At 49.4% G+C, this 9,734-nt stretch overlaps 1 protein-coding gene across 1 annotated transcript in view; it reads left to right on the forward strand.

Annotated features, from left to right (window-relative positions):
- Window positions 1-9,734, forward strand: part of EIPR1 (EARP complex and GARP complex interacting protein 1) — an 89,729-nt gene that overhangs the window by 9,914 nt on the left and 70,081 nt on the right. The window contains exon 3 of the mRNA XM_007469248.1: window positions 3,531-3,663. Within this exon, the coding sequence (XP_007469310.1) occupies window positions 3,531-3,663 (133 nt within the window). The remainder of the gene's footprint in view (window positions 1-3,530; window positions 3,664-9,734) is intronic.

Consider the following 9,734-nt stretch of genomic DNA (forward strand, 5'->3'; position numbering starts at 1 on the left):
CTCCTCCTCCCCCCCCCCTCACCCCCGTCTCCCTCCCTCCCCCCATCTCCCCCCATCTCCCCCCCTCCCCCTGAGTCCGCCCCATCCTTCCCCCTCCTTTAATGACTACAGGGACTTGTGACCCTGTTAAGGAAGCATCAGGAAGAGCTGGGTTTCTGGTGAGGCTGGATCCAGGGTGATTGCTGGAAGCGAGAAGGGAGGATCCTTAACTTTCCCCCGGAGGCGAGCTTTCGCTTTTTCCTTTCCAATTTTACCACATTTTTGTTTTTGTTTTTGAATTTTTAAGAGTTTACCTTGAGTTCAATAAGAAAGGAAGCACACAGAGGGCAGCGGCCTGGAGTCACATGCTCCAGTGATGGGTACTGTGGACAGGGACAGCTTTCTCTGAGCCCTGATTCTGCGGGAAGATGAGAGGGCTTGATTAAGATCATCTTTAGAGGCTACCTAATAAGTTTTATAACTCTGGCTTCTAAATTTTTATAGTGTGATCTGTGCCCTTAGCCCTGCACTGGTAAGTCCAACTTTAAAATTTTAATAATGGTAATTCAAAATATATGACCTTGAGCTTCATTACAAGCTGTTGGAAGCATTTTCAAAGCTCAGCAATTGCGTAAAGTATTTAAAGTAACATTTACACACTACCCAGACAACCACAGGTCTTCCCCACCCTCTGAGCCAACACTAATTATGCCCCCATAATCTTTTGCACTCACCTTAATTATAGTGTTTTCTCCACTATAGTACTTGTTTCTGTAATTGGCCTGTAACTGCATATGTTTATGCTATAGAACATTTCTGTGTACTTTATGTGAGCTGGGCAGAGGGTGGTGCCCTGAGAACAGGCAGTTAAGTCACAGTCTCTTTCTTCTGAATCAGGAGCTGGCTGCTACTCTTTTGCTGCCCTGCTGCAGTGCAAAGCGCAGTGTCCGGGAGGGTGGGGTATCCCGTGCCCCGATGGTGTGGAGGCTCTTAGCACAGGCTCTGGAATCCCGTTTCTAACCGAATGAACCGTGATACTCCAGCTCTGTAAACCTTGGTTTCTTCCCCTGTAGTCGTGGCTAATAATGATAGGTTATCATATTATCACAGGGCTCTTTTTAGGATTAAAGGAACCAGCGTGTGTAAAATAGCTCGGTGCCTGTCGCATTTTGCATGTTAGTCATTATTCTTTTGATCCCTACTTGTTTGTGGTGATGATGTCCTACCATTCTCTCCAAGCGTACCCGGATTACATCTCATGAAGACGTATCCTTTGGACCCGTCCATGAGCCTGCTGTAGGTGAGGACATGGAAGAATGCTAGGACTCCCAAGCTTAATGATGAAGGTTAAGGGCCATAGTATCAGAGTATCAGGTTAGGAGAGGTGGACCTGGGGGGGTCTTGGACTCCTCCCAACGCCCAGCCGTCTAGGGCAGAGGCTGACTTCTGTGTGCCTGAGTGTGTAAGAAACGAGGCCAGAGGAAGACCAGCTGGGATCACGTACTAGAGCCTGTTTGGACCCCACGTGCTTCTGGTCTTCACAAGAAGGAAGAGCCTTCCCCAGATGGAGCAGGTCCTCCAGAGGAGCGCAAAGTGCGGGCGCAGAGGTCAGAGGTCCGGTGGAAGGACGGCTCCCAGCCAGGAGCCGCAGGCGTGCAGGGGGGCTGTGCGCTCACCTGGCATCTGGGTCCACAGAGCCAGCAGAAGAGGAGCCAGAGCTCTTGTGCTCCCCCGGGTGGTGGTCCCGATGCTTCAGGGCACTGCAGAGGGAGAGCTCTGGGGAGAGGAAGAATTGTACATTTAAGTGCCTCCTTTTTAAGTGTTCATGGATTTTCTGATAAGGAGGCATCATGTCAAATACCTAAGAAAAAAATTTCCTGTTCACCCTAACAACACACAAATTCTGCCTGATTTTGTGTATTGCCTTTTAGTCTGTATTCACGTCTACCTTCTAGAATGCAGAAGCCGTCCGCCAGGAGCATTTCCACACCCACTGTGAGAACTACATTGGGCTAGGAGTGCTGGGAGAAAATGACCGAAAGCAGTTTTAAAGATAAACACAACAGTCATGGTTTTTAATCTCCCTCCCCCAGAGAAGGGCGGGAGCTAGTGTGTGTGCCCCCCGACTCCGAGATCAGCCCTGCATGACCCCTTGGTCCCAGCAATCCCAGGAGCTTTGTCCCTTCACCTGCATTGTATTCTCGGGGACACTGAGGCTTCGGGTCACACAGGCTGTAAGTGGGAACGGCGGGATTTGAATTCTGCTCTGAGTCCAGAGCGACCCCTAAAGGTACCGGGGGTTGTTTTCACATGAGGACACTGTACAAAGGAAGCAGCCGAGAACAGAGTGAGAGGCCCTGAGCAAGTGCAGAGTGGAGATGCTTCGGGTGTCATGGAAACAGTTTTTAAAATATCATTTAATGTTTGACTGCAAAGTAGTGCATATTAATCATGAGAAATGTTAAAAATAAAAACAAACCACAAAGAAGTAAAGGAAAAGCCGCTATAATCCCACCACCCAAAGGTAACCAGTCGCCTTCTGGTTCTCTCATTCAGATGTGCTTGCTTTTTAACAGAAAGCGTGTGGTGCGTGTGTGCGGTTCTCTTACTGGTTCTTTTCCCCTTGGATATATGTTACGGACCCTCTTCCCTGGGACTAAATAGTTTTTATAGTAGAATGGATGGCTTCATAGTATTATATTACAGTCAAGTACTACAGTTTATTTGAACAATTCCCTGTTGCCAGACATTTAGGTGGCTTCTAATTTTTCATTATGACAATCAGTGCCACAGTGAACATTCTCGGATATAAATCTTTGTGCAGATTCATGATTACAAGTATAAATTTATTTTTAAAATGTTTAATTTTATTTTTTCCAGTGACTTGACTGTTGATAAGAGAGTGAACGTGGACATCATTTCCATTCCTCTAAAAATTATCCAGATAGCACATGTAACTTTTCATTTAGTAGCTAAAATGTCATGTCATTATAATCAATGTTATGTGATCAGAAGCATTGACAGCTGTTGGCTTTGTTTTTAAAGAGAGGTTTAAGATGTGCTAGCACGCAGCGCTTTCTCACCCCTTCCTGCCTCATTTCTTTCCGACGTGAGTTTAATTGTGCCCGCTACAGGGTGGGCAGAGCAGGGCTGAGACTGGGCCTCATCAGGCAGCAGTGCCCTGCCCTGTTCTCGTCCCACAGCTGTGCAGCAGGCCTGGGACAGTCTTGGCTTTTGGTGGCACCATCCTGGAAGACTCTGGCCCTGGCACCAGCCATGGCCTAACCAAGCGAGGCGGGGACGCAGCTCTTGGTGTCTTGTCTCTTTAGGAGTTGATGTGGCAGGGGGCAGGGTTCTGTAGCTGCAAATCGTAACAATACTTTGTGGGCATTTCACACTTGTCCTAAGTGTATACTGTTGGTGTAGTAAGAATAACTGTTAAGTAAAGATGTGAAAGATGCATTTGATTATTATTCCTCTAGTCACTGTGTTCCGTGAAGGCATGTGGAAACCGTGTGAGGTTCTGACAGTCTCTTTCCTTGTGTTTGTAGATCCACATCATAGACTTTGATGATGAGAATAACATTATAAATAAAAATGTGCTCCTCCATCAAGCGGGTGAGATCTGGCACATTAGTGCCAGCCCTGCAGACAAGGGAGTGCTGGCCACCTGCTACAACAAGAGTGAGTATCCCTAGGGGTCTGTGTGCGCCCACTGTTGGGTCGGCCCATGATTTATAAGATGTTCCAGTCAGGGAAGTGCTGCATTCACAGAGAAGTTGTGATACTGTGGGTAAATGTAGATTATACTAAGTGGTTATTGTAATCCAAAGCCTAAGAATTGAAGCTGGAATCATGGCTGTTCCAGGAGCGTTGACCCCGGGGAGCGGGAGTGACGTGCCCGAGGGTCTCCACGGGTGGATGTAGCTGCCCTCGTCCTTAATTAACTGCACCCTCAGGAGGGCAGCTGGACTTGCATCTTTCTCATCACCTATCAGTACGTGTGATAGCAGGACCAGTGAATCACAGCTTCTCGGTGCACACGCGTGCTGTATGGTCACGATCCTTCATAGGCTTCTGCCCAGCCTACCGTCCGCCTTCCTGTCTCTGGGACGTTTTAGCGTTTGTGTCAGTCCAAAGTCTATGGTGCTAAACTGGCCTCATGACTTCCTTAATTGTTGTTACTCTGTCGTTGTCAGTAACTAGCATTCATATTCTGGCTTTGGGAGGAAAGTAGAAAGGAAGCACAGAGATGTGGGCTTCCACACAGAGCGTCTAGAAACTGTTTGCTCTTGAGGAATCTTGGAATTGATTTTTCTTATAAATAACAGTGTTTAAATTATGTCTGTTTATTGCAACATGCAACCTCCCCTGCAAGTCAGTAGAAGTCTGTACTATGATAGATGCACGCATGCGTGTGCACGTGTGCACACAAACACACACACTCTGGAATAAATATCACAGTGGCCTTGTAAATAACTACAGAGAATTGGATTAACTCACAACTTACGTTTATAAATGCAGGTGAGAAAACCTCCCTCCACATCTTTTTTTTCTCCTGCTGAGGAGGGAGGGTGAATAAAGCAGCATTAAATCCTCTTGCACAGCCCAAGTAGGTACTACTTGCAGGCAAAAAACTTCTTGCAGAGTTATGTTCTCTGTCTTGAAAAATGATAGTGAATTTGCTGTAGGTTAAAGTAAACTAGACATTCAAACTCCTTTTCCCAGCAAGCCACACACCCATCTATCCTAGCTTATGTCTCTGTCATTGGAGGAGCAAGTGACAGATGTAGCTTGTTCCAGATTATCGATAGGGATCTATAACTGCTGTCAATCTGACTTTAGCCGTCACCAGAATTTCTGTGAGAATCTGTTTTCAGAGTCCAGGTGCTGGCAGGGAAGCTGTATTAGTAGTAAACTCTTTTGGAACTTATTCTATGTGGATGAAGATTAAAAAAAAACACTGTAGCTTTTCTTTCTGATAATTTTATAAGAAAATGCATCACCGTGGAAGCAGAACGAGGGCACGTGGGTGGGTGAGGCTGGCTCCGCAGGGCCGTGCGGCCCAGGGCCACGGTGAGTGTGCACGGCACTGAGCAGATGGTCGGGCGGACGTGGGACGTGGCCCCTTTTGGAAGCTCACTCACACAGCTGTGTGTAATCACTGCTCAGAAAACAGTTACGGATGGAATCGGCTGATTTAAAGTAAATTGAAAGACTCGTCTCTGGGATTTCAAAAGATGTGGTGAGTTTCTTTGGAATGAGGGTGCTGAGATGTCCGAGCAGATGAGCAGGAGACCCAGGCCCAGATGCCACGGATGCTGAGTTAATCTCAGTGTTTGCGCCCTAAGGGGGGAGAGCGCCAGAGACCAGGAGGCGAATGTGACCCCTCCGTGAGAACCTCTCTGTAGCTCACGTGTAGTTAGTGAGGCCCAAGGCCATGGGACTGAACAACTAGAAAGGGCACTAGATGCTGACGGTCCAGTGATTTCTGCCAGATCATCCCCAGTTATTTTCCAGCATTTCCCCGTTAAGGTGGAGGTGGGACAGCGGTGAGGAGAGGTGGCCCCACCAGAGATGGGCAGTGGGCCCTGCTTCCCAGCTGCTTCCCAGCTCTCCATCCTGGCCACCCTGGTAGCATCTTGCGATTTCGCCTGTAAAGTGGGTGCAGTTCGACCCACGCCATTATATGGAAGCAAGGAGCGAGGAGGCCTCAGGCTGGGTGTGTGAGGGTTTGGGGGGCCCCGGCAGCCCAGGTTCTCACTGGCGCCCGGCCTGGTCCCACTGAGTTTCGCTGGGAGCGGTGGTGGCCCCGGCCTGGCACAGCCCGCAGGGTCCCTCAGGAGCACCTCAGCCCTGATGGCTTTCCAGCCGTCCCACCACCATGGGAGCTCCTGAGTTTGGGGCACAGAACCTTCAGGGGTAGGCGCTGGGGTGCTCGAGGCCACAGGATCAACGTGCTGTCTCTCTCGAGCGCACCGAAACCGTCATTTATAGCCTCCAGTGGGTGTCATGGTTCTGAGGGGAATGCAGACTCGCCTGCATCTCCTGACCACCCGAGACGTGCAGGGACCTTTCGGACAGCACCCCGATCCCTTTAGACAGACGTGGGCCAGTCTGCAGGTTCCCGTGCAGGATGGGCCCTCTGCCTGGCTTAGGCGTGGCCCGGGGAGGACGAGGCGGGGACTCTGTTCTAAGCGGACGGAGGCTCCTAGTGTAGCAGGAAAGACTTGGCAGTGACACGGCCCTTCCCTGGCACCCCTCCGGCGGGCAGCCTCCCAGGTCCTGGCACCGTCTCCTGCCTTCACCTCCCTGGCCAAGTCCAAAGGCCCCAGACAGATGGGCTGGTGTTCCTCTCCTTAGACAGCCTCCTCTCACCTCGGCCTCATCCTCCAGTTGGAGGATCCCCGCCTCTGTCCCCGCCTGACCCGTGGAATGAGCCACAGCGGCGCCCTAAGGCCCCAGTGGGGTCCTCTGAGGGGCCGGGTTGGGGCATCGGGGGAGCCCGGCTGGTCCCAGTGCCCAGGCTGGTGCAGTGAGCCGTTTCTTACGCCTGGCCCTTCATCTCTGGCTCTGTGCCGTGCCCATGTGGGACGGTTCCGACGACGGGAGGGAGGCGCACCCTCTGATCACTCTGAGAGCTTGTTTGTGGCCTTCAGTGGCGGGGGCTCCTCCTCCTTTTAAACACTGAGCGGAGCCAACGTATAGCTTCGCCTGCCCGCCAGTTCCTGGGTCACCGGAAGGAGCTGGAGGCCGTGCGGGCTTCAGTGGTCTTGGTTTTCTGTTTTTGCTTTTGTTTTTTAGTTTTTTATTGGAGTATAGTTGATTTACAAAGTTGTGTTAGTTTCTGGTGTGCAGCAAAGTGCTTCAGTTATCCACATCTATCTATCTATCTATTCTTTTTCGTATTCTTTCCCATTATGGTTCATTGCAGGGTAGGGAATACAGTTCCCTGTGCTATACAGCAGGTCCTTGTTGTTTATCTGTTTTATATATAGTAGTGTGTATATGTTAATCCCGAACTCCTAATTTATCTCCCCCACACCTTTTCCCCTGTGGTAACCGTAAGTTTTTTCCTGTGTCTGTGAGTCTATTTCTGTTTTGTAAATAAGTTCATTTGTATCATATTTTAGATTCCACATGTAAGTGATATCATATGGTATTTGTTTTTCTCTGTCTGACTTACGTCACTTAGTATGATAATCTCTAGGTCCATCCATGTTGCTGCAAATGGCATTATTTCATTCTTTTTATGGCCGTGTATTATTCCATTTTATATATGTACCACATCTTCTTTACCCATTCATCTGTCAGTGGACACTTAGGTTGCTTCCATGTCTTTTGGCTGTTGTAAATAGTGCTGCTATGAACATAGGGGTGCGAGTATCTTTTCAAATTAGAGTTTTTTCCAGATGTGGCCAGGAGTGGGATTGCTGGATCATATGGTTCCTTAGTTTTTTAAGGAACCTCCATTCTGTTCTCCATAGTGGCTGCACCACTATCCATTCCCACGAACAGTGCAGGAGGGCTCCCTTTTCTCCACACCATCTCCAGCATTTGTTATTTCAAGACTTTTTAATGATGGCTGTTCTGACTGGTGTAAGGTGGTACCTCATAGTAATTTTTATTTGCATTTTTCTAATAATTAGTGATTTTGAGCATCTTTTCATGTGCCTATTGGCCATCTGAATGTCTTCTTTGGAGAAATATCTATTTAGAACCTCTGCCTGTTTTTATTTTTTTTTTTCCCTGTACGTGGGCCTCTCACTGCTGTGGCCTCTCCCGTTGTGGAGCACAGGCTCCGGACGCGCAGGCTCAGCAGCCACAGCTCACGGGCCCAGCCTCTCCGTGGCATGTGGGATCCTCCTGGACCGGGGCATGAACCCGTGTCCCCTGCATCGGCAGGCGGACTCTCAACCACTGTGCCACCAGGGAAGCCCCTCTGCCCGTTTTTTGATTGGGTTGTTTATTGTTTTGATATTGAGTTGTATGAGCTCTTTGTATATTTTGGAAATTAAGCCTTTGTCGGTCGCATTGTTTGCAAATATTTTCTCCCATTCCGTAGGTTGTCGTTTTGTTTATGGTTTCCTTTGCTGTGTAAAAGCTTATGTTTGATTAGGTCCCATTTGTTTACTTTGCTTTTATTTCTGTTGCCTTGGGAGACTGTAACAGTCTTGGTTTTAATGGATTTTGCCACTTTTGGTTTATAGAGTTGGTTTGGTGAGTGACGACTTGCATTTAAGCTCATGACAGTCATTACAGCAGAACTGTCCCTGCTCCATCAGCAGCCATGAGACTGGCAGTAGCTGCAGTGTGCGTTGCTGGCAGTGGGTGTCAGACACTGTTTAAACACTTGGAGGAGCACCCGCTCATCAAGTTCGCATTTTATTGATGAAGAAACTGAGGCATCGGAAGGCTGAGTGACTTTCTCAAGGTCATGCGTCTGGTGGGGTCAGAGTTGGGATTTGAGCGTTGGATTCTGGTTCCGGGTGGTGCCCTTGACTGCCAGACAGCGCCTGTTCAGTCGGAGTTCCACACATGAGAGGGCTGTTTAGAGCCTGCTAATCCATCCTGAGGCCACACCAACGTAGTACAAGTGGCTTTAGACATTCACTCCCATTTCATATTTTTAAATCATTATTTCTTGGAGTTTCTGTTGTGCTTAAGACATTGCAGTAAGAGCTGAGGGTGGGAAGATGTGAGACTGAGTACTGGGCTCTGAGAGCCACAGCACATCCCACAGGGCAAGTGCAAGACGACACTGATGGCAGCCCATTCAGTGGGCGCAGCTGGAAAACCACGTCGGGGTCCTTTCCTCAAATGCGTAGTCAGAAGTCTGTGCCGGTCCTGCAGCCAGGGCACCACGGAGGGCAGGGGGAGGGGGGAGGGGAACCGTGGCGGATTCAGAGCCCGACCCGGGCCTGGTCCCACCGTGAGCTGCCCTGCAGCCGGTCTTTGGCCGTCTCCCATAAGTGAGGGTGGGATTCACTGCCGGCTCCCCTGTCAGTAATTGCCTGTGAGAACACTTAAGTTTTAAGAGGAATCAGTATCCTCTGGGCTTGTATGATGACTCCTCAAAATACGGCCCAGGATGACATGGTGGGGCTTTGTTGAGAAATACATTAGTGTGGCTTCTGTCCACCACGTCCCCCGGGTGATGTTGGCAGCCCTCCCCGCTCGCGTGTCACCGTTCCCATCCTCCCAGACTCCATGGGTCACCCAGGCAGTGAGGTGCTAAGAGTCCCTCTAGCTGCCCGTCTAGGGGTCTCCGGTAGCAGCAGATCGGAATGCGGTTGTTTCTGTTTACAGCTGCAGTTTCCCATTGATCTCTGCGTCAAATAAGAAAATAGCATTTTTTGAGTTTAAATGGTTACTTTGTGAAAATAAGCAAAGGGAGGAAGTAGGTTTTCCCGGGAAAAGAATGATTTAAGGCCCCTCCTTATGAAACCATAATTCTGAGATAAAATGGTTGAGGTTTTTAAGAAGAATGGCGTCCCTGAGGAGCAGGGAGAGAAACTAGAGTCCACGACACCGTCGCCTGCTCTGCTGAGTAGAGGAGGCCCGGGACGACCCTGCCCCACACGCCACCTGGTCTTTCCCCAGCACGTGGGCTGCGTGCCCCCAGCTGACACGACTTTGTGTTTTCTGTGCAGATGTGGAAAGACTGACGCCTTCTTTCAGGGTGTAGGTGCTCAGCTAGGCAAGGGGAGAGGTAAGTTTTCTCATGATCCCGGTGCCGAGGAAGAGCGTGTTGA

Source organism: Lipotes vexillifer, unplaced genomic scaffold (assembly GCF_000442215.2).
Source record: "Lipotes vexillifer unplaced genomic scaffold, Lipotes_vexillifer_v1.1 scaffold356, whole genome shotgun sequence".
Classification (NCBI taxonomy): domain Eukaryota; kingdom Metazoa; phylum Chordata; class Mammalia; order Artiodactyla; family Lipotidae; genus Lipotes; species Lipotes vexillifer.